Source organism: Astatotilapia calliptera, chromosome 8 (genome assembly GCF_900246225.1).
Source record: "Astatotilapia calliptera chromosome 8, fAstCal1.2, whole genome shotgun sequence".
Classification (NCBI taxonomy): Eukaryota; Metazoa; Chordata; class Actinopteri; order Cichliformes; family Cichlidae; genus Astatotilapia; species Astatotilapia calliptera.
Window position 1 is genome coordinate 6,050,521 of NC_039309.1, and position 25,678 is coordinate 6,076,198.

At 39.2% G+C, this 25,678-nt stretch overlaps 1 protein-coding gene and 1 long non-coding RNA gene across 2 annotated transcripts; one reads left to right on the plus strand and one right to left on the minus strand.

Moving 5' to 3' along the window:
- Nucleotides 1-23,824, minus strand: dusp3a (dual specificity phosphatase 3a). Its single transcript, XM_026178104.1, has 3 exons — nucleotides 23,443-23,824; nucleotides 13,230-13,462; nucleotides 1-8,529 (listed from the first exon to the last, which is right to left on the minus strand). The coding sequence occupies exons 1-3, from the start codon at nucleotides 23,625-23,627 to the stop codon at nucleotides 8,300-8,302; spliced, it is 648 nt and encodes a 215-aa protein (XP_026033889.1). The 5' UTR covers nucleotides 23,628-23,824; the 3' UTR covers nucleotides 1-8,299.
- On the plus strand, nucleotides 23,802-25,417 carry LOC113028107 (uncharacterized). The gene is made up of 3 exons (XR_003273192.1): nucleotides 23,802-23,856; nucleotides 24,596-24,722; nucleotides 24,913-25,417. It is a non-coding gene; the product is annotated as an uncharacterized LOC113028107 (long non-coding RNA).
- The last annotated feature ends 261 nt before the right edge of the window (nucleotides 25,418-25,678 follow it).

Genomic DNA, 25,678 nt, shown 5'->3' on the forward strand with positions numbered 1-25,678 from the left:
TTAATACCTCAGCCATTTATTTCTTAAACATAAGAAAGAAGGGACTTCTCAAAGGTAAGAAAAATAACATTGCAATTTAAAATCAAGTGCACTTCAACGATGTCTCGCTCTATAATAAGGGAGCTGTCCCTTCCTACTGTGTGAAGTGAGATACACAAAAAACTCAAAAACATATCGTAAAGAATCGATCGTTTCCGTAAGGCTTTGGGTGCCGAGTGCCGTTACTGTTGTGATGCTTATGCTGAGATGACAGTGGTGGTGACAAATATATATGTACAGAAAGGTGACAGATTACAGGAAAAAATAAGAACATAAAGTGGCTTTTAAAGGTGTGGCAAGACTATGAGCTGCAAGAGTCGCTTCAATGCTCCTTGGCACTGGCATTTGGATGATGATGAGCCACAGTTTCCTCACATAATTTCCAAACCACTCTTTGTGCCCCGTTTATGGGGCTACTGTCATCCTGGAAGAGACGATATCATTAAGGGGACAAACTATGCCTGCAAAATGCCTCCAACAGCACAACAAAGCCACTGGATCCCCTCACTTTTCCTTTAATTTGCCACCGATCAGTATATATGTGCATATACCCATTAACAGCCAATACAACATCATCCCAACAACATCCTTTGCAACATCTGTACATATCTGTACAACAGAAATATGTGACGAGACTGTGTAATGGACTCCAGGAGGAGTCGGGCAGTGGGCTCATTTGTGCTAAAACTCTTGCTTTAAGCTGTTCATCAGGATGGGAGTGCAAAGTGGAAGAGAAATGATGACAGCTCTGCATGTCAGCGCCTTACCTGCGCCAGATGGTATTTGCAAGTCATTTCCGGTGTTTGTTTGAACGCCCTGAAGGGTAAGAGAAGGGAAGGAGTTTACTACATCAAGAAGCCAGATGAGTTTCCATGATGTAAGATATCGGCTGTCAGTCACAGAGGTCTTAAACATGGCAGCTTCTTGCCTTACAGAGACACGCCACACGGGACAGCGAGTTTGAGTGAAAATCGCAGGAAATTATTTGTAAGTCAATTTAAGGTACTTTTCTGCAATAATAAACACAACTACCTGGCTCCAGTCGAGTAATTTAACAACCCTCCATCCTCCTCTCCTCTCTGGTTTTAAAACGGGCGCTATGAATGAGCTGCAATTACAGTCTGGCCCTAGTCTGACTACCATTATACATGTGAGTGACTCATCCAAAAACAACACGGATAATAAACTCACTGGTTACACTGGAGAAGTGGGTCACACATTTCCTACCATAGAAAAAACCCTCTGAAATGAAAACAAACAAACAGCCTTCTTTAATGAAACTAAGAATAAACTTTAATCTAGATTAAAAAACTAAATGTTACTTTGAGGAGAAAATAAGTCAAACTTTTTTTTTTAATAACTCCCAAATATCAAACAATGTCCTATCTTTACACTGTAACACCCCAGTTACAGTAAAATGCAGCAATTCACAACGGTCTTAATGCCTTTTGTTACATACTCAGAATATAGAACCATATATATCAATATCAATGGCATTTCAACATTTTCGATAATACATAACACATACTCTATTACCCACAAAGAGATGCTGGTACTGTTTAAACAAACGGGTGCTTCAGATTGGCAATTCAGGGTTTCACATAAGGGGCAAAATAAATAAAAATGAAAAGAGACCTAGACAAACAACATGAGACTGGATTATAAATACTTACGATGTGTTAAAGTGGACCTATTATGCTCATTTCCAGATCCATATTGGCTTCTCTTCACTGGCTCCCTTCTCCTTAAAATCATTCAGTATCAGGGTTGGGATTCGCAATCAGATCCTACGGTATCTTATATCTGAATTATTATCTGAGTATTATCTGATTTAGACTTCTGCAGTGAGTCTTTTTAGAGGCCATGACATGAACTACTCCAGCGGCCGACATTGCTGGCAGCATTTATGGTTGTGTGTTAATTACCTTGTGGTTGTGTCCCAGTGTTTTAAATGCAGTGCCTGCCACAATAGGAACAAATAAAATATCCGGCATTTTTCCCTCCTGGCGTCACTACTCTTTGTTGTGGTCAGTATTTTTTCTCTTCAAAGGCAAACATATTTATCCCTCAAGTTTTTCCACTTCTCTGTACATTCCCTCATGTCCATTCCAACAGGTTTGGCAGTACCCCTTCAGGAATTTGCTGATATTTGCCCTTATATTGATACTGTGATTATTATTCCTTATATTGAGGCAATGGTTATTATTCTCTTAATGACAAATTTTAAAATACAGATGCACCTGTGGCATCAGTTTCAAAATACTTGGACGTCCTTTTTGAGTTATCGGATTTAGAAGATTTTCAGAAAACTTGACCTCTGACCTTGATCTTGGGGTTGAGATCACTGAGATTTAAATTTGTCTGACACTTTTAACAGATACATCTATGGTATCAATTTGAAACTCCTAGGTTGCCTTTTTCTCAACTTATTACATTCACAAACTTGGGTGTCCACACCGCCTGCCTGGCAGGGTGATGACAATATCCCATCGGCGTTTTACGGCTGAGTGGTAACAGTACTGGACAGGCCAATCGTGGTAGTTGTGGGCCATGTTTATGGGACTTGTAGCCTCATTTTTAGGGTTAGGGTGTAGGTTAGGTCATAGGGTTTCAGAATATTTGTAGATACGATGAAGCATAAATCCCCAGTTATTTGTGGTCCCTAAAGTTTCTAAAAGTTGAATGGGAGCCATTCAGCTAAGGAACCTGCACATTGGATTCAGGAGACAGAGGACCTCTCTTCAAAGTTTCCTTTTGGAGAAAGATAATTGGCATTGAATAAGGTGACCCTTAACGATGTCCTGTGTGTCTCCACGCCACAACTGCATGACTTTAATTTTGATTTTGTCTTTTGTGTTTTGTTCTGTTTTCTCTCTTCCCCCCCACGAGCCAGTTTCTTCCTATTAAAAGGGAGTTCTTTCTCCTCACCATTGCTGCTGCTCAATGTTGAGGCTCTCTCACTAATATTGCAGCCAATATTCATCTTAATATATAAAGTACCTCAAAAGAATTGTTGCTGTGAACTGTAGCTATATAAATACAGTCTAAATTTAGTAGATTAGCTTTGCATAATTCTCATTCAAAACAGTCCATATTTATTTCATACTGAGCCTCGATGCAGCCCCTCCATTTGTCTTCTGTTTGCACTGAGCCATTTTAGCTCTCTAACTGTAAGTTGTAAAATGAGCATGCATCATTGTTATAGTACTAAAAAAATTTAAAAATACATATGCATAATAGGTCCACTTTAAATAATTAAAATTGGTGTGCAAACCAGTAGATTTGTTGAACAAGCAGGTGGCAGTGTTTTTTTCTTTTACAGAACAGTGTTTAAGCCAGCAGTGTTGCCATGATAAAAACTCTCTGTTCACATCATTGCATCCAAAAAGTCATTTCAGTTGCATCAGAAAATCAGTTTGGGCAACCACAGAGTGCTTTGAAAACCCTCCATGAGTTACCCGATAAGCAGGTCGGTGTAGGCAGTTGATGCTTTAAAGTACGTACCCTCATCCTGGAATGAGCTGAGGACATTTATACCAATTCCCAAATTTAAAGAGGTACCAAACCGTGTCTTGTTGTTGCTTTTTGTGTATTCAGAAGGAGGGCAGTATTATAGAGCAGATCCAAACAGTTGCATGAGTGAAACCCCAGGCCATCTGAATGATGGCAAAGCCAATCATCTATAATATAAATTGTTTTTGTCGCGTATGTCGCTTGGAACTGACAATTTAAACACATAATATAGCCGTATATCTGTACTACCTTTTCATTGACAATAATGGTGGTGTGGGGTTCATGATGAGGTGATGGGAATGAGTGGTATGACGCATTTACTAAATTATACTTAAAGGTCGGGAACTTGAACTACTGCACCCGATTTATCTTGCCACAAGAGGAAGCAGCGTTTGCAAGATGTGAAATCAAATGCTTTGCTTAAAACATTTTCACATGTATAAAAATGGCCAAATGAGAGGGCTCAGAGTCAACTGGAACAACCTGCGCATGAACCGCAATCACAAGCGCACTTATGTTCTCGCTCTGCAGGGTTTGTCCTCGGTTTTAACTCCCTGTGAGAACATTACCTTCTCTGACTTTTCCTCCTGGCCAATAATGAGTCAGAGGCCAGAGCAGCACTGGACATTTCAGTGTATGTTTTGGAATCAGCACAAACACATGGCCTTTAAAATGTCTCTGCTGGCTGTATATTTGTAGACTCATGTACTCTTTACTTGCACTACATGGAGCAGGAAGGTGCTTTTTCCTCATTATTAATCAATCTGAGAATTGTTCTCCTGATTGATCAATAGGTTATTTGGTCAATAAAGCCTCTGAAAAAACAGTGAAAACCGAACTTTGTAATTTCCCAGAGCCAAATTATCATTAACAGTCCAACAGCAGAAGATATTTTACTTTAAGACATAAAAAATGTGCTGGAGCAGTCAAATACTTTCTTGAAAATTTCATTTTCAAACAAGTAAGTGATTAATTTGGGTAGACTTCCACTGCTTGCTTTGAAATATGAACATTTAATGTGAGACTTTAATCTTGATCTGCTTAATGTACCTAAAATTATAAAGAAAAATATAAATGTAAAAGCTGACTTATTAAATGGCGCACTTTGCTTGACTGCTTTGTGCTCGCTTTACGTAAGAGGAGAGAGCAACAAGACTACAGATCTGCAAGGTCTGAACGTCTGAAAAACTAGGACCATAAAATATCCAAGTCCAGCCACTCAAGGTGGATCTTTAGTTTTATATTAAATGCCTTTTGTCACTTTTCAAAACCTCCCTTTAGTTTCTGGACATGGATCTTTTATGCAATATTTTTGGTCATATTTTTTCCATTTTCTTTCTTTTTTCATTCCATAAGCACGAGTGGTTTGAGGGACACCAGACGTGATCCTGTTATTTCCTTTCACCTAAAAATATTCCTCTCACTAACACTCTCATCCAAACAAACCCATATATCGATCCTAAAGCATCAAAAGCGAGAGATGGAAATAATGCCAAATGAAATGGGTGATGGGATGAGTCCATCCTTGGATGTGATGGTCACTTGCGTCTAATGATGCCACCTGCATCTTGCTGTATTTAATGAATCCATTTGCACTGATATGAAGACGTTACGCTGTACAAAACGCTACTTAGATACAATGATTACATGCCCCAGTATCCTGGCTACACCAGGAAAAAAAAAAAAACCCTGCCATCATAAGCACGTTTTGCACAATTGCGATATGAACTACCACAATTACACAGAACAATTTACATGCACATCATATCCAAATATTAATGTGCATGTAATTAACAGAAAGAATGAAAGCGCTACATACAAGTAGAACATGTTATATAAAGACGATACTGACATTACCTACACATTATAGACACATTGCTCATACATTCATATATGTCAACACTTAAATATGTATATACAGTATACATGTATATATTTAAATGTATACAGATATATCAAAGGAGGAATAAATAGTGCCATTAATGAGGTGAGAACCTAGTTTTCCTCTTCCTCTCTTGCATGACAACAATCCTGCCAACATGACATTTAGTTCACGAGTCTATGCGTGTCTGATCTCGCTCGTGCGACTTCTCTAACTTGAGGACTCATGTGGTGCAAGAATTCACTCCATCGCCATCCTTCCTGGCACTAGGTCTAGTTTACAGTATTATGCCCAGTATTAAATACAAAATGTACTGCTGAACTAAAGTTGCCTATATGTAACAGCTACTGCCTTGTTAGTCATATAAATGTGATTACATTCTATATATCGGATGGGGTATTGACATATATTGCAATGCTTTAGTGCACACAAAACAAAACAAAAAACAACAAAAAAAGGCGTTGTGATCTAATTTGACCCTGTGTGTGTATTAGTTAGCGTATGACACACACATTTAGGGGTGAGATAAGTGACATGTTGTGTGGGGACCTCTGTGTGGATGAAACAGTGGTTTTGGGATTCTGAGTGAATGGTTGTGTCAGGGAATTGGCAGTGTGCAACTCTCTGGTGGCGTGATGGCTGGATCTTTCTGTTGAAAGCGGGTGGCATCCCATCTGGCTGATGCATTTGACAGTTAAAACAACAGGCCCCTAGTTTGAAGGTGGCAGAGTAAACAACAACATCTTAAACACCTCTGAGCAGAATATTCATAACCCACTTTCTCAAACCCAAAGTGCAACAGTAACTATTTTGCCATCTTTAACTGAAGAACCTACATTCACATGCAACAGCCTTGTGTGTTACCTTTATATTATCCAGAAAAATATTATCAAAAAAATAGAAGCTCCTGATACAGGTGCAGAAATGAGGTCATGCCTTGATGTGTAATGCAGAGAAACACCACCGGAGGGCAGTCTCTACAGGGGAAATTATCGTTTCAGCTCAGTAAGTTTAAAGGAGGCAAGTGCAACTATAACTAGTAGATTGTTTGGGAGTATTTTAGCCTTGTTGATAAAGATAAGCAAGTTACGATTTTCCTCTAAGAACAAGAGGTCGTGCTGCTGGGTTTCGGAAAAAATCATAATCCCAGTTAGTTATTTTCTCCATATTGAGATCATGATGATGACTTAACATGTAACAATACATGAAAATTATGCAACCTGCAGTGAATCACTTCTTAAAACACATTTTTATACTTTGGCTTTAGTGTGATTCCATAACTGGATTCCCTTCTGGTCATCGTTTTGCTTATCGCCCGTTTCTTTCTATGTGACTTTAATATGTATTGTGTCAAAGCACTTTGTAAACTATTTTTTAAAGGCAAGCAATGTGCTGAAAGACAAAGCAAGAGTTACTGACAAACAACATACCGATTATGGTATTTTAAGAACATTTAGCAACAGTGTATTAGGGCTACTGCGAGTGTGTAAGGGGCTTGGTAAGGATGTTTACAATCTGAGAAAAAGTCCAAAATCTTCAAGATTATAATCATATTCATAAATTCAGGAAAAAAGGACAATTTATTATTTTACAAAAACATACAAATTCATGAGAAACAAAGGCAGATACAAGTTTTTTTCTTGTAAATTTGTCACATTAGCCTCAATTTTATTTTTTGTTAACCTTTAGTGACCCTAACATGCTGTTGCAGTCTCACAAATTTGAAGATTATCAAACCTAAACTTATTTTTAATAAAAATGTTATTAAAAAAAAGAAAAGAAAAGCCGTCCTCTGGCTACAAACATACTTTAAAACCACTCACATGTGCCCATTACTGGGAATGACAATAAGCTCATTTCAAATTGAAGGCAAAGCATTTCGTGTTTTTAAGCAGATATTTGATCCAGCGTTCTCCTCAGATTTCTGCATCTACTGTACTGAGCTACTATCCAGCTGCAGTGAACACTCATCATATCAGAGGCTAAATATGGCTGCTACGTGAACGCCTCACGCAGCTCATTATTTTTAATTGGCTCGACCTTTTCCTGTTCTCAGCAGCGGCGGCTCTGTCGACAACCGTTTGCGCTGCAGATAAATTTCATGCTACCGCTGTCAAACAAGAGGCCTGAGTCTGTTAACTGAAATGCTACATTGTGTATTAGGGTGCATTAGAGTGTGAGTCATCTGTGTTTGTGCATTAAATCTTTCTCCCAAAGGGAAGAATTAAGGATTTTTAGGAATCGACTGGGCGTCATTGTTTTGTTTTTTTTAAGATTTAATGGAATGTGGGATTTTCCTTCATCCACTCTGTGTTGCATCATTTGTGGCCATCAACTTTCAATATTTAGGAGTTTATTTGGAATTATTTAGAGTACTCCTACTGGCGGAGACATCACTGACATTCCCGGCAGTGGTAAACTATGGAATGATTGTGCTATAATCTTCTATTTCCTACAAGTTTGTAAGTAAAATTTTAAAATCAGGGCAAAGATATCAAATTTCTAAGTTGTGGGAATTGAAGGAATGCTTTAAGTAGCTCAGAAATGAGAGGAATTCAGAGCTTTAGGGTATGAGCAGCAAAATCTGTGTGGAGTTATAAAAAGGGGGATGGGTTTTTTTTGAGATCACACTCTTTGTAGAACAGCAGTGAGAGACATGGACTAAAGATTCAAACAGAACAGCATGTACATGTGCAAGTGTGTGTGAACACGAGGAATAATTCCACAGATAAATGCATGTATGCTTCAGAATACCCCTGATGTGTTAGATGAGTGCTGGTTTGGTCAGGGTGGGGTCAGTCTACCAGAGCAGCTGCAGCCAGTCAAAGGCAGGGCCGGAGGAGACGGGCAGCACCTCTCCAGCTTTCACTTGGCCTTTAATTTGCCCAGGTCCCCGTTCAGCTTGCCCTCCTTTGCCAGCTTCTCGTTGAGTTGGCACAGTTGGCGAAGGAAGCCGTCGTTAGGACCGATCTCTCTCTTGTGCCGCACAGTGGCCACCGCCAGCCGTGCATCCATTCTGTGGCGCAGCATGAGGTAAGCAACAACCATGGTGGGGGAGCGGCTGTAGCCTTCTCTGCAGTGTACATACACCTTCCCTGGAGGACACAGAGAACAATAAGATGAAAGCTGTTTATGGTGCGAGGCTGGTTTCACACACACACACACACACACACCACAGAGAAATAGTTTTCATAGAAGAGTTTTCTCAGGCCTCATTGTGGCTCCTCTGCTATCTGTTATCCACTGCACAGGAAAAAGCATAAACTAGTACATCCTGTAATTGTCACTCTGTAAGAGCGTCAAAAATATCTGTTCCCGGTATGACACTGGAAGAAGCATATAAATGAAACTTGTCGGATTGCCCTGGCTATCTTTATTCATGAACAATGACCAGCTGTTACAGAAGGCTGCTTGACTGCCACAAAAACTATGATCACAATTATGACAATTATTCGTGAAGTCATGGACTTACTGATCTGTGTATATTGTCTTGATTGGGATTTCTTTGAACTTCCTCTAGATAGATCTTTTTGACTGAAAACTCTTTTAGCCATCTTTGCTTGAGCTAAACTAAACAGCAAGTGAGTTTGAGATTTAAGAGAAAGCTGTGCGCTTGAGTTATTAATTAATCCAAATATATTAGAGTGGCTATCCCTTATATGGCCACCGTAGGCACAGACTGTGACAAATTAAGCCCCTCCCATTAACTGTTTAAACATATAGTTTGTGAAGAACAGCCAATCAAAAAAAAAAAGCTGGCTTTTCAGAAAGGAGGCAAAATAGTTATTCAGGTAGAGAATGAAGTAAACGTCAGTACAAAGGGCCACCACAAGATAAGTAAGGATTAAAATAAACCATGAATCATGCAAAGCTACTCTAGTCGAGTCCAAGAATACACATTTGGAGTTTGAAATTAACACAAAAAGTCCCCTTTAATGCAAATCATTAATCAAATCAAATATATTGTGTCTATTTCTTTTTATTTCTCACATGTGGGGCATTAAATTAAGATAAGTGAACATTCAACACAGAAATAAAACATGATTTTTCAGGTTCGTATCAAGTATACAGTGTCCTTAAAGCACCAGAGCACAAACAGGAGTTTTCCCTCGTGGTAATTTTGAGACTGCAGGACAAAAAGTAGGAGGTGGAAGAAAATGAGGAAATGAAGCAGAAACAAATAAATAGAAAATAAGAGATTGTTAGAGTAGTTGGAAAACATATGCTGTGACCAAGATTGTCCAGCAAAGCAGCTTCTAGAAGAGAATATATAAGACATGACCTTTGCTGCAGACTCAGCAAAGTCAATCATCTTCCACCAGCTGAGGTGAACCCACATCCCGACCACAGCAAAGAATCAATGTCGTCTTTGTGTGTGCAAAATACATATGTGTTTACTGTTCTGTATTTTTATGTTCATGCCAGTTTGTGTGTTTGTGTTCATTTTTAAGGTGTACCTTTGTCTAACTTACACTTCCATTACAGACTGGATAAAACGCCACAGGGGATTTAACTTGGCAACCTTCACAGAGCAGCTGATGTGCTCGGCTCAGGTCAGATCTGCAGATTCTGCACTTTATTTGAAACCCAACACCTCTCTCTGTCTCTACTATAGTTTTATCCCCAACATCTTTCTCTCCCTCTTCTCTCCTTTTTCTTTGACTGGCTCCTCTCTCACACTCGACCGGGAACACTTCCATGCCAATGACGTGACCTCTTCAATACCAAATCACCATGTCTGCCACAGATCAATTCTAATTCCACTGTATCCTCTTGTTAGACACACACGCTCTTTGGCTCTCAACTCACTTGCTCCATCACTGTCCAGCTCCAATATCCCTCAGTCTTTACTGTGTCTTGTATTTTATTGTTTTATTAGACTTAATAGTCTTATCTGCATTTGTTGGAAAAACATTAAATTCTATCCACTGTTGGGCACTCTTTTCCTCAACAGGAGTTGTCAGTGGGTGCAGTCAGCATCGTTCTCTCAATGCTGCGGTCCTCCTGTAGACCAAGCTAGCAGCATTAGCATCCAGTCCGAACTGCAGCACTGGCACAGCTATGTACACTTTACACCCCCTGACTGACCCTTTCTCCCATTCTTTGTCTATTTGTATACTATTCATCCACCATATTGACAGTTGGCACTGGATCTACAGAAACAACATACGATTTAATTACAAAATATTTAAACAGTTTTCTAATCATGTTCCCTTCACTACAACATTAAAAAAATATTTACGTTAATGCTCCTCATGGGGAACTGTGCATGTTCCCCACGAGGACATGCACAGTATATTAATCCACGCATGCCTCCACCACTTATGAGAGTAATTTTAGGTTTGTAGTGACAATGCTCAGCTCTATGGAAAAATGTGCCTACCAATTTCTCAGGGCCCAAATAAGAAATGATCAACTCCTGGAGTTTATCTGAAATCATATCAGGAGCTAGGAATTTTGACGTGGGAAGAAACTTCCACATTTTGCATATCTTCAAAAATCTAACTAAAATGAGAAAATCTCATCCCGATGCTCTTAGGAAAATATAAACGAATTCAGATTGAGCTAACCTTCTGGATCCAGGCACTTGATTCATGCATGGTGCAAAAGTATGGGCATGTATTCATTCCATCATTTTGACCTTAAAGGTTCAGCCTACTGTTTGATGGAGCTGCAGAGGACAGAACGATTAGGCAGAATTTTTAAAAGTTTTTCCAGCAGGATGCCTCCTTTTTATTGGCAACACACTCCAAATTTGTTGAACTATGGCGTTCAAAAAAAGCTCCTAAACTATGTCCTGCCACTTGCTCGGTGCAGCAACACATTTTCATTGCATTGCATGAGCCACTGAAAAGAAAAGCATCAGGCTCTTAAGGCTCCTCTCAGTGCTTCAAACGTGATCTGCAAGAAACTACCACACCCAAATTAAAAACAACCAATCAAAGCAAGGAGGCATGTCCGATACAGTCTCAATGGCTGCTTACGCAGACGGAGCAGCACCCTCCACCCCCTGCATGCCCTCAATTTGTCAAGCTAAATAACTATAAATAATAAATTAATAATTAATTTAAAAAATATACATTTTGTCTGAAATATACATTCCAGCATAAATTATTATCTATCATACTTTAATTCTAGATCATGAATCCAACCATTTCTCCATATCACCACAGTTGATGCCGTTAAATTACTTTTTATCATTGCAGTTTTAATGTGTTGGTTTTCTGTTGATTGGAGGAAAATACACAGATCTGCACACTGTAACCTTGTGTCTTCATTATGGAAAACTCACAGGAGCAATGCATTAGTGCAGTTCCTCATTAAAATCCTGGACCTTGGACCTTTTCCAAGCTTACAGCTGAGGGTCACAAAATGTCACACTTAATGTGGCACAATGCACAAATGTCAAACTGCGGCAAAACCACCAAGCAGAGATGAGGCATGCTAAATCTCTTATGCGCTCTTCTCCACAGGAGCTCTTCATTCTTGATTTACCACAGCACTGTAGTGACAAAAAACATTCGGGGAATTAAGATGTTAGGTTTCAGATTTGAAACAGCTGCTTTTTGATTCGTACTATTCAAAATTCAAAGTTTGCACACCTGAAATGGTGTATAGTATGCCTGACCTAGAAGTTGTATGAAAGTCAAGACTCAGTTCCCTAGTGATTTCTGTATCTTCCCCTTTCTTACAACTTTTTACTGCAGTACTTGTTCTGTTCTTTTACACAGTCCCAAAGTATTACAGCACCCGTTTAACATCTTACAGGTGTGCTACACATCAAACATTGTGACGATGCTGATGTGCAGGGATGTGATCGGGTAATGGAATATGGAGCAGGACTCATGAGTGTGTCAGATTTAGCGAGAGGTGTTCAGGGCCACTGTGATTATCTCCTGTTGTTGCTTTAAGATCCACAACAATGAGGAGTACTAAGACTGGAACTAAGACTGGATCTTGTTAGACAAACAACAAGAGGAACTTGTTTTCATGTCTCAACTTTTGGAGCAAATTACTTTTAAGTGTGAGCTATTGAAGTAAGAAAGGCATAGTGCTCCCATTTGTTAAATAAATATAAATATCCAGCATAAGGGATACATTTCTTTGAAGTGCTGGATATATTTAGGTGCTAGTTTTACCCAAGTTGTGGGGTACTAACACATACTAATACTGATGTAATGTAATATAGTCAATCAATATATTCTCTACCTGTGTATATATAAGCATACAGACTTCCTAGCACCATATATAGTCAATAGAGGGAAAACAATGGGCTTTTTCAAACATCGAGTGGGTGTTATCTCTAGTTATGGCTCCTGAACAGCTTTTTAGGACCTCACTAAATAAAAATAGTCTGAAGAATGTAGAAATGATGTATTATTTTTGTGCTTTCTCAAGAAACCGACTACAAATTTGGCAAACAGCTATTTAACAGAATTTGGTGCTTTTCTTTGCTACACAAGACTGTAACGGGAAGTTCTTTGGTCTCTGGACAGCTTGTAGTCCACAGTTTAATGCACATAAGCGTAAGTAAGAAAAACATCCCACAGTCTGTCCTTCTTTTTTTTCCCCCCCATTTACAAATCAAGCAAAAAATGTCAACAACGTTATATGTGCAAAGTGTTAGGATGTCCTACCACTTTGTACACTTGTTGCTAAGTGGTAGATCACTTGCACACAAAAGTTTGGTGGCCATTATTTTAATATTCTACTAAAAATGAATACATGTATTTCAAGAGTTAACATTTACCTCCTTAGTCCAATAGATAAAACATAAACGACAAAATAACCCCACCTTTGCCATTATTGTGCGCTAGGGCCTTGTCGATAAAATCAGCCCCTTCCTCAAAGAAGGCACTGAGGTCGAACTGCTCTGTGTCATTGGCCTGGATGCCATGATAGGTGATGCCCGTGCCAGCGTAGAAATCCGCACTGGTGTTGACATGCATGAAGGAGGTGCCCTCTGCTACATTTAAGACGTGTGTCACACCAAGTTTCTGCAGACGCATTGTATTCTGAGCGACAAACCTGCAAAGGTGAGAAGAGGTTAATGATCAGAGATGAAAAAACTGATCAAATATGCTTACCAGTCTACAATTTAATTTCAATTTAGAGGCACTGGACTAAACTCACAGAGCCTCTGAAATTGAAATAAAATGATGAATGTGCAGACACAGAACAAGACATCTGAGACAAATAACAGTACTAACAGCACCTGACAGATACAGCAAAGCAGTGTGTCAGCACAATTTTTTTTTAAAGTGGTATTTTGACAAACAGGTCGCAATAACACCACATGCAGCACACAGTGTTTCGCTGCATCTGTTGATGAACAGCCAAATACTGAGTATCTGCTGGGAGACAAAAGCAGCTCCCTCGTACTGATTTTTCAAACAAAAGTCACATTAAAGTGCCTTTTGTCTCAACTTATTTCCAAAGTAGAGTTCTCATGACTCGAGGTCTAATTACAAATATCAATCAAACCTATAATCGCTCAGCAACTTTTTTTCCAGTTTAACCCTGAAAGACCCAACCCTTCAAAAAACTAGCCAGAAAATTCAGATTTTTTTGGAACTGAGATGTTTATTAACCCTTATAACAAAATCCACAATTTATTTTGCTATATCATGTTGTGTATGATATATTTTTATTGTATATTTATTATATATTTTCTGTATCGCATAGAATACATTGGGCATTTTTTGCAACTTTTTGTTAACAACAGTGTTAATTTTAGTTTTGTCTATAACATTTTGAAATTATGTCAAGTATTGATCATGTTGATGAGCTAGAGGTCTCAGAAACTCATATCAAATATGATACAACGGGCATTATAGGGTTAAAGTGCTTCAAAGGTTACAGATGGTAGAAGTGAGAAAAGAAAAACAAATATGCAGTGATAAATTTAAAATAAAATTAAAAAATTTAATTTAATAATGTAATACAATTCACTAACATGCCATCATTCATGTTAACGGTAGCACATGTGCTCATTAAACACTAAAGTAACACAGTTTCAGTTACCCTATATATTCATCTAGCTAACGTAAACTGTGTGGCCAGACTTGCACTACATTTTGAAGGTTTGGAATAATTGTTTTTCAAAAATAACCGCATTTATTTCAGGATTTCCTACAGAATCACAACAAGGACTCCTGTTACCGGCTGCAGTCCACACTACAGAATGAGACTCTCAGGTAATCACCACAACAGTGACCTGGTCAGTGTAATGTAAACCAGTGTTAGGCTTGGGCTAGCTACTGAGCAGTTTAAAACAAAGTGAAGTCAAGGTGATGGATAAAAAAAAACAAACTGCTAAACATCCTTGGGTGTCTGTTAAAATACTGCCTACATCCTGTGGGGCGCATGAAGCGCTCTAATACGATTAATATATCTGAAATGTTTTAATTGAATGAATATTGGAATCATTTAGATCATTTATTTTATTTATTTCTCTTGAATATCTAAGTAGAGGTTCATTGTCAGTAAGCATTACTCCTATGTCTGTAACACATAAGCACAGCTTGTTGTACTGTGCTGAAAATAAGAAAAATAAGAAAATTTGGCTATTTGAGTGTCTAAAGCATCAGCCATTGTGAGTTCGATTATAGTCCCCCCCAAAAAGTCTTTTTTCTCAGTAATGGTTGGTTTTCATACAGCAGTGTGTACTACCCTCTTCACCAACCAGTCCAATCCAGCTCTAATGGGCACCATTTGAAACTGCTGAGGACCTATAAAGGTGTCCATTTTTCAGTCTGCAGACTCTGATGTATTTGTCTTTTTTATTTTATTTTTTGTAGGACAACAGACAAAAAGAACAATCTCTCTATTCTCAGACAGCTCTGCTCCAGTATTTTCACCTCCATCATCATTCACCCTACTTCCAGGAAACAATGAATCTGTTTCTGCTTACCTCCTGCTCTAATACACATCCCCTTTTAGAGCTGCGTTATTGCACATTAGACCCATACAAAGCAAACAGTCCCACACAGCTAACAAACCATAACAAAGCAGTACAAGCTTCTGGCTGCTCCAGCCTGCCTGGCCCAATGCCTGCATCCACATCCAACCTGGCCAAAGGCACTGCCCATTGATTCTGAACAAAAAACCTCCTTGCGTATTTAGGTTATAAGTTGTATTCCAAGTTTATGGTACATTTAGTGCCACTAATTGCACATAATTTTTTAAAACAAAAGAAATTGCACATAATCGAAAACACAAAAAATAGAAGAAAGAAATAGAAATGGAGAAGAAAACTGGAAGTATATAAAAGCTGTTGTACAATGATATGGCAAAGTTATGATGCAAGCAAAATATATTTCATTAAAGATTACTATATTTATAAGATGACTGCTATTTCTATCTGCAGTCATTTGTATTTGGTGATTTAGTGATGAGTGGTTGGAGGTGGGTTTCAAAGTAGCTTGCAGAAGAACCAGCACCTATGGGCATAGCAAAGCAGTGCAAATAGCACATCTTATGTTAGATTTGTCAATGGGATGCAATGAAACCTATCAGCTGAGCCATGAGCGTATGTTAGCTGGCATTGAGAGCAGCTGATCTAACAAGATCACAGCTAGGCATGGGACATGAGGAGAACTGATAACACCAAAGCTTTGGTAAGCATCTGGACAAACACTGCAGCTACAGTATAAGTATTTATGCAATGTCACTGATTCTTAGAGAAAATTTTGTGTTAAGGAAGTTTTGATTTTGGACTCAAGTGCATGGCACGGGGTAGCGAAAAAAAACAAAAGAGAAAAAAGTAGTTAATACAAGAATCTAAAAATACAGAAAGTCCAACAGCTAAAAAGAAGTCCAAAAAATAGGTACAGGAAGCCGGAAGAAAATGTGGCAAAGTTAAAGGGAAAGCCAGGTTTATAAAAGTACACAAGGGTGAATGATGTTAAGAGACAGGTGGGAACAGGACACAGGTGGATGCAATCAAACAGGTGAAAGTAATGACAATCACAAAAGAGGGAAAAGAACAAATGCATGAATTAAAACCAAAATAAGGCACATCTAAACAACTAAACTTCAACGTAAAACAGGAAATTACCTGGAGGAACATGAAGACTACCACAAATAATATCAAATATACTTTGAAATTAGTGTGAGCTGTTTTGGAGGCCAGACATAATTTTTCATTGGTCATAAGTCTGCTAAAGATTACTTTGTTTGATATTATGGTGATAATTTGACATGAATAATCATTAACTTAATAAGCCTGATGCAGTTCTTGAATTTCATTTACCCTGACCTTATTTTTAAATGCAAATAAAATTAAAAACAAATAAAAGGAAAAAAAGAGGTGGTTCTTGACATTGTGGTGTTTTTATGGCTATAAACACAGTCTGCCAGCCTGCTGCCATCACTAAATGTCTGGAGTTACAGATGGGGGGCGAAGAAAGCCCCAGGTGGAAGCTCGCGTGCCTTAGGAAATCTGCACAGTGACACTGGAGTGAAAATGGGTGAGAGACTCTGAGAAATCCAGAAATAAAGGCACCAGTCAATTCTCCACAGATTAAACTTTGTGAGTAATAATTCTGCCTTGGTATGTGTTGTTTATAAAGTTTTTTGTTCATATATCTGCAGTTTTATTTGCATACACTTATGCTTAAGACATATTTCTACTACACTGCAATGGACAATAAAGTTTTCTCATTATGATTTTAGACATAGCTTGTTAATTGAATTCTCTCATTTAGTTATCTCATCTGGAGCTGAACTAAACAGCAAGCATGTTTTTAGGTGCTTCTAGAAAGAGGTGAAATTGACACTGTAAAGGAAAGGGGTGTACTTTATGTATAACACATAGAAAAGTGAGGGATCCATAGCAAATAATAATGGATTGGATTTATATAGCGCTTTTCAAGGAACCCAAAGCGCTTTACAATGCCACTATTCATTCACTCTCACATTCACACACTGGTGGAGGCAAGCTACAGTTGTAGCCACAGCTGCCCTGGGGCAGACTGACAGAAGCGAGGCTGCCATATCGCGCCATCGGCCCCTCTGGCCAACACCATAGGCGATAGGGTAAAGTGTCTTGCCCAAGGAAACAACGACCAGGACAGAGAGCCCGGGGATCGAGCCGGCGACCTTCCGGTTACAGATACGCTTCCCAACCCCCCTGAGCCACGGTCACCCCAAAATAGGACAAGAGTGACAGTTTTATCAAGATCATTTAATTAAGATCAATAATGACCTCGTAGCCTGCCTTACAAATACTATTCATGATATAAGTTTATATATGTATTGTTTTTTATTTTAAAACCATTTTCACGAATCTGTAAATCGTTCACTCTGACAAAGCTTTACTATACAGGCTTAACGTCAACGTGAGCCTGGAGGCAAGGTGAGGTGACCCTGGGCAGCTCCCTAGAGGTGGAGGCTGCAAAACCCAATACCTAACAAGAAATTCTGCTACAATGTTACTTTGCAACCAAAGGAGGAGGGATGAAGCAGCCTGTCTGCTAGCATCGTAGCTACAGGGCAGAGATTCAGAAATCCAGGCTACACATTAATAATATCTTCATTTCATTCACAAAAAGTCTGTGTATATTTAGACTAAGCTAGTGCTCATAAATGATTCAATATGCATGCACACTATGAGCACTTCAATGCAAAAAAAAGTGAAGCAAGTAAAGCGTAGGCATGCGTATCTCTTTGTGTGTAAAGGGTAGTAGTGTGTAAAGGCCTATACTGTACTTCTACACAACACAATGCAGAGGCACAGTAGGTTCAACTGGGTTCACAGCCGATGGCTTCCTTCCTATTTGCCGGGCCTGTCCCGGCCTCCTTACCCTGGGATCTGCAGTCCCAACACATCCATTATTAAAGACCAGCTTCACAAAGAGCCAGAGCGTTTCTCAAAGCAAACAACCACACCTTAAGTCCCTAAGCTGCACACCGTGGTTTAAGAGTGCTGACTACAACTGAACTGAAAACATTGCAAGCTGGCAAAGTAGACTCATAATCCATTTATGGATGCAAACATTGACTAGTTCAATAAACACAGGTGCTGCTCTAGTCAACATCTTGTTTATTGAATTAGTGACTTTAAACTTTTACTGAGTGTCTGCTGTATACATTATTTTAAGTGAAAGAACTGAATAAATCAGCAGAAAGACTCAACAAATGCAGATGTGTGGTCAAAACACCAACGTAGGAAAGAACTGTCACTCCAGTTGAGTTCAAAGACTAAGAAAACTTGTATTAATGGGCAATTGGCAGGTAACTACAGGCAAAATAATTTCTTGTGATTGTGAAGTGGGCGGAATCTGAGAATTGAATGCAACTACCAATGAGAGTGAGGAATACTGTTAATTGACAAATGAACAGGTAATAAATAAGTTAGAGGGTTAAGTAGGAAACCAAGCGACTAGCTGTGAGCTTTAAAGTGATGCACAATGAGCGAATGTATGTATGTACAAAAAAAATATGAACTTACAATTTAATGGTCTGTTGAAAATGTTAAATCCTTACAGAGTACGAAAATGGGATGTTTTTTGGCAGCTGTATAAGTATCCCTGATTTTTCTATTAAATTAAAATAAAGAAGGGAAAGCAATGCTGTACATTTTCCCAACAAATGTCAGCATGAGTGACTACTGTATATCTTAAATGAACAGTTATTATGTAAATGAAACTGTGTCTTGACCTAAAAAAATTAAAATCTGACAGGCAACTGTATATCAAAGCCTAAAAATGGTTAATGGGTCCAATTCCTGAGGGTACCTATGATAAGAAAGTTTAATGAACATTTTCAAGGACAGATCTCTTTCTAATTTAAGTCGAGCGCCGTAAAAAACGCGTATGCGAGATGCACCACATGCTAGTCTTGTGTTAATAGATGCACTGGTTTTCATCCAATGGATTTCTACCGGCCAGCTACATAATTTGATTTATAACGAGGTACAACTAATGAGATGAGCAGGGAGGATTACTGGGTCCCAGAGGTGGAAACTGTGGACAAGGCATAGCCTTTAATCAACAATCAATACCGGCTCTCCCTGCCTGAGATATGTGTAATATCACATTATGTTACACTGTCCTATCAAGCTTTTCTAAGCTCTAAGATATGCTTTAAAATAAAATAGCTCAGTAATTACCCCCCACCGAAAACTCAAACCTAGTTTGTTCATCAGACATCAAAATCTCTTCGACAAAAGAAGTCATAAAGCTGAGAGCACTTTAGAGTCGCTCTTTCATGCTGACAGTTTTCTCTGATCAGCTTCAGCAGAGCGCAGGTCTGCCAGCACTTTGTTTGGAGACTTGGCCGGACAGATTGGCACATCCAGATTGATTGTGTTGTAGCACTGAGCTACAGTAATGTGCTTGTATTCTGTCCGGCTCGGCTCCTCCACCACTCTACTGGCAGTGATTGAACCCACAAGTTTCTTTGAGGCATCCCTGAATCTGTTCTCTCTACCACAAATCCATAAAGGTGGCATTAAGAGCTGCTCTGTAAAAGCTGGTATACATTACCACACAGCAAAATATATGCAAAAGAAACTAAATTTGTTTCTTTAATAGCAACAAAATTACACTTTAAACACATAAAGAGGTTTTTTGCAAATTAGCCCACTTTTCCATGCAAACTACACAAAACTGTGGCAATCTGGTAATGACCAAAGGACCATTATTGTGACCAGTTTCACCTAGAGACTGCCAGCAACCACTCACCAACCAGTCGAGGAATAAGAGTAACAACAATAAGGTGTTTAAGAGTAACTTTGCTAATAATGATGGCGCTAATAGAAGCAGTCAAACAGAAAAAAAATAGTAGCGCTGTTTTAACAGCACCCTCTTTTATCTTCAAGCAAATGCACCCTCCTCAGAGTGCACCCAAATGCTTGTTGATGGACCTGCAGAAGCTGGTGATAGCCTAGCATACTCAGGCGGATGGCGGACATGTACATGTCCATGCAAGTTAGTCGTGTTTAGAGTCCTTTGCTCACAGTGTACGTCTGCACAAGCGGCACTCCACTTTGGTTAGATCCTTAGGTTTACTTCTTTCATCTGGTTTAAAGCCAAAGAAATCCCAAATTGGCGACTTCATAATTTTTTTTAGTGCGGTCAGCGTTAACCCGCCGTCATCACGACTAATGCAATTAACAATTAACATCTGGAGCGCAGACTGAGTCAGAATCTCTGAAATGTCTCTGTCAACGTATTTCGGGCATTTTGTCCAAAGTTTGTTTGTTCTGCGCTCCAGATGGGTTGAGCACGTTAAAAAAATTGATTGCGTTAATCGTGATAGCCGCGTTAATGCTGCATTAACGCCTTAATGCTGACAGCCCTAATTTTTTGGGAAATTAGTTCGTCCATGTTTGGACTTCTTCTGTGTTGTAAACGCGCAAATCAGTCCCCCCATGATTACATTGCTCCGCCCATCAAGTCTGCGCATGCGCGAATATGTTGCCCATTGTCGATTACTGGACTGACGATTGCCGGTTGGAAAATTTTTTACATATCGCCCAACCCTAATTCACGCCTACAGCCAATTTCAAATTACAGAGGTACTGGAGAAAATCCACACATGCAGAGGGAGAGCATGCAAACCTTACACAGAAAGGTTCCAGCTTTCTGTTCAGGTGGATTCAAACCCAGGACCTCCTTGTTGATGGTGCATACAATTAATTCATCCATCCATCCATTCATCCTCTTCCGCTTATCCTTGTCAGGGTCACAGGGGGCTGGAGCCTATCCCAGCTGTCTTAGGGCAAGAGGCGGGGTACACCCTGAACAGGTCACCACTATGTTGCAGGGCTAACACATAGCGAGACAACCATTCGCACTCACATTCACACCTATGGGCAATTTAGAGTTACCAATTAACCCAATCTCACTAACTACATGTCTTTGGACTGTGGGAGGAAGCCAGAGTATCCGGAGAGAACCCAAGCAAACATGGGGAGAACATGCAAACTCCACAGAGAAAGACCCAGGCCTGGTGGTGTAATTGAACTCAGGAACTTCTTGCTAGGTAACAATGCTTTATTGGTAAATAAATTAAAATTTTGCCACAGGAGATGTTATAGTATTAATAACTGCCTCACAGCATGCAAACAACCAAATCAGGTAAGAAAACATTGGGGAATCACAGATTTGTGCATAAAATATTCATAAACTATGCATATGCAACTGGCAAGAATCAGTTCAGGATATTATCTGATATTGCTTTTTCTCACATGCAGCACACAGTAGGAGACAGTCCACTTTATCACTACTGGAAATACTATGGTTTAGGCAAGGGAGCTCTTAGGATAGAGCATGTAAGATATAAAATAGACATTTTAAATTCACCAGACTATAACTTACATTTGTAGTAAAGAACTGGCAGATTAAAACACATTAATGTAAATTCAACAGCCCCACATGCAGCTGTGTCGAATAAGGTCTGGAAAAGTTCAGAGCTGCGATGCGTGTATTGTAAAAGAGCTATTACAGGCAAAGAAAAAGCCCAAAATAGCAATACCAGTAGTGAGACGAGGACCGTCTCTGTTTATCTCTAGGTTCAGTGGGAAGATTTTACAGTACATCTCATACACAATCTGAACTGGCTTTACTGGAACACTGGGTAGTAAATTCCTAAACAGTCAGCATGTTCATTACAAAGCCAATAGCACCAAGTCAACAAACAACCATGGATTTATGGTTCAGCTGCAGACCTGTTTAATAAACAAATATACATTATACTCCATATACGCTGCATGTGTGGGTCTGTGTGTGTGTGTGTGCACAGCATCTCTTACAGGAAGAAATAAATTTAAAAAAAAAAAAACATACTGCTGCTATTAAGTTAATTCTATTACCTTTGTTCCATGATTTGATTATGCACAAAGAAAGCACTGGTCTGGTTTGTGCCTGTGTTCAGTCTTAGACGTTTTCCAATAGATGTTTACAATCAACTATTTAATGCACAGATTTGTATTTGCAAATAATTTGGTGTTGTGTTTTGTGAGAAAGACACATATATACGTCACATTTCTTTACAGAGATGGGAGATTACCTGATTAATTAGTTACCTGGCAGGAAAAATATTAAATATGAATTCATTTTCTGCAAGGAATGTGACACATGACCTCCTTTTAGTATCTTAGCTGCAGTCATTTGCAGTTTCCATTTGCCTTAGGTGAGTGTACTTGTTAACATTATAAGTAAACAAAGGAATTAATGCAATATAATTTTATTAACATAGCGCCAGCCTAAAGAGATATGCAGGAGTTTCCAAAAGATCACACAATGACATATGAGCAAACACTTGGTTATGGTGGGGAGCAAGAAATCCTTTTTAATAGGAAGAGATAAAATGTGTTTGACACTGCTGAATTAACTTATATATGACATGAATTGACTAGATTCCTGTTTATTCCTGTCTAAAGAGCATCTTCACAATTTAGACTAAGAATTCACATCTCTTTTTTTCCACAATTTGCTCTGAGAGAAAATGTTTTTCTTCTTTTCATATAATAAATGAAAGATGGGGGGTGGGGGAAGAGTGGTGACGGTTGCTGTGTTCCTGCAGCCCAGCGGGACTGAAAGGGGAGCGGCTTGATGAAGACATGGCAATGATACTAATGACAGAGAGGGGTTCATTGAGTAAAAACACCTCTTTAGTTTCGTCCTTCGTGTTCTGAATTCGTTGGTTTCCTCTGCTTTAAAGGTAAAGAGGATCACACGTAGATTTGTAATAATAATAACAATAATAACAATAATATTATATATTGACAGATAGTCGTGATATTGCAGTGTTATCTGTTAATCAACTGTCTGGCTAATGACTTCTCCCTGAAATCAGGCTAGTATTTCGGGGTTATCTGTTGTCAACAACCGCCTGTCGCTTCCTCCATGATGATGACAGCGGAGGACCACCGCTCGTGCGCGCGTGCTAACCGACATGCGACACCGTTGTCATGGTCGCGTCTGGTCGGAGTATGTGTAGGGAGTGTCTCTCAGTGTCACAACGGCATCACGTGTTAGATTCAATGGTGAATGACTCACGCGTTACCGATGTATATCCTGGGAAAGACCTCGTTGAAGTGCTGTGTCGGTAGGCTGTAAAAGCCGTTGCCGTCGGACAGGAGCTCGTTGAGTTGCTGGACGGTCACCTCGCAGGCTGGAACTTCAGCCGGTGGTGGCGGCTGCGGCTGTTGATGCTGTTTCGTAGGACTCAGGTGTTTCTTCATGGCTCTTCTTCTGCTCGCAGAGTAATGTTAGAATTTAGCCAGAGCCCGACTCGTCAGACTGGTTTCGTTGTTCAACAGCATTTTATACGTCCGCGTGTGAGTCGTGCTCGCGCTGTCTTCTTGTCTCCAAGGTGTCTGAGTCTGAAGAGGCGCGAGCTCTACAGCTTCACACTTCGTCGGCGACAAGTGCGAAGCAGCTTTGAGACGGACTTCCGGTCACACTTTCAAAGTAAAAGATACATGTCTTTGAATGAAAAACCTAAAAACTGATTTGTTCTTTACTTTTTCAGTGCATTTTTTCAACATCAAATACCAGATTTAGAAAGTTATTGTTTAATTTTCTTGTGTTATTTTTTCAATTGCATATATTTTAGATTATAACCCCATACTGAATATCTTTTTTTTCTTCATTTTTTCTTATTTATAGATTTATTTCAGTTTGATCGTTGCTTGTGTTTTGTTTTTTTTTGCTTTTCTTTCTTCAGTTTTACACTTTCTTTTGTGGTCTTTTAGTTTTTATTGTTCTTTTTCAGGCGACTTAATATTTCTTATAAATGTAGTTGGGGGGGTGACAATATACCCCCCCCCCCCCCCCCCCCCTTATTTTTTCAGTTTTGGGTCTCATTTCATTGTATTAAATGTTATTTTTATGTTTATTGTTTTTACTTTATTTTTTCTTCATTTAAAATGTAATTTTTCTTGGGTGGGGAGATCAACAGATAGTTGCAGCCCATTATGGCCTTTACCTTTCAGAAACAAGGAACCCTGATTACTGAGACAGAACTATGTAGAAAAAAGGACATTTTGAATATTAGTGGGAGTTTTGGAAGATTCTATTTTTCTGAAAGAATCTGCAGTAGGGTTTCAGTTTCATTTTATTTTTTGTGCAACAGTATTAAATCCTGAAACGTACTTCTGCAAAGAATAAGATATGAGGATCTCTTAATAACCCTTGTTGCACTCCAAAGGAAGAGGTTGCAGTTGGCAGGGACAGTGATTCAAGCCGTATCTCCACTGTCTCGGCAGTAACAACTGACTGTCCTGCATAGAGCAATGGCCTCAAACACACCCTTCGAGTGAAAAGAACAATTAAATGTGAGTTCTTATTAAATAAGTACTGAACTCTAATGCACATGTAGCACAAAAATCTAAGTTTTTACAAGTTTAGTTTAAATTGTGATCTCACACTCTGCAGATTTGTCGATGTCTTTCAGTTCAAATTCATTTATTTAAAAGTTTAATTACAGTTAAAGGCAAGCCAGTACTTTTATTTTCATCAATACAGGTTCAAGTTCCGGTACAATATTGTCTGTTTGATGCTCACTTGACGCTGGTTCATTTCGCCACCGCTATCTCCAGGAGACACACCCCGCCAGCGGTCAGACGGGAGCTGGATATGAGAATGATGGTAGTTGCACGCGCAGACGATGCTGCCTTCAAGTACGGTTTGTGAGATGCTAAAACTAGATCAGTTTAGAACCTTTTTGAACAAGTTTCAAAGCACTACAAGTACCGCTTGTCCATACTTAACATGAGTTTATGATTGATTTCTGGACACAGTCTAAATGTGAATATAATTTAGGGTCCAAATATTTTTCTATTAACGTCCTAAAACAGGTAGTCAGTATCCACATAGAAGAGGCAGAGGGCAGTGAGGCTCATTTCATGGATCTTCTTGGGTAGGGTTGGGATTAGAAAAAGATTCTGAATTGGGTTAAACACAATGGTTGTGACTTTTTAAAGGTCCACTTTCCCGGTGACTGTGTAATTATTTTTAGTTATTATTTTTGTTTTTAATGACCATTTCTAGTCGTTGCCCACCTCTCGGTCGTTGCCCACCTCTCAGTCGTTGCCCACCTCTCAATTTTAAGTCGTTGCCCACCTCTCAATTTTAAATACACGTAGACATTGAGGGCTAGCAGGAGGGACCATGCGCTTACCTGCTGCTCTCTGGCAGGTAGCTCCATGCCCTCCTGGGTTTTAAATGCACCTTAGAACACACATGCATCAACACTACAATGAGCGGGTGGAGGGAGGTTTGGAGTCTTCTC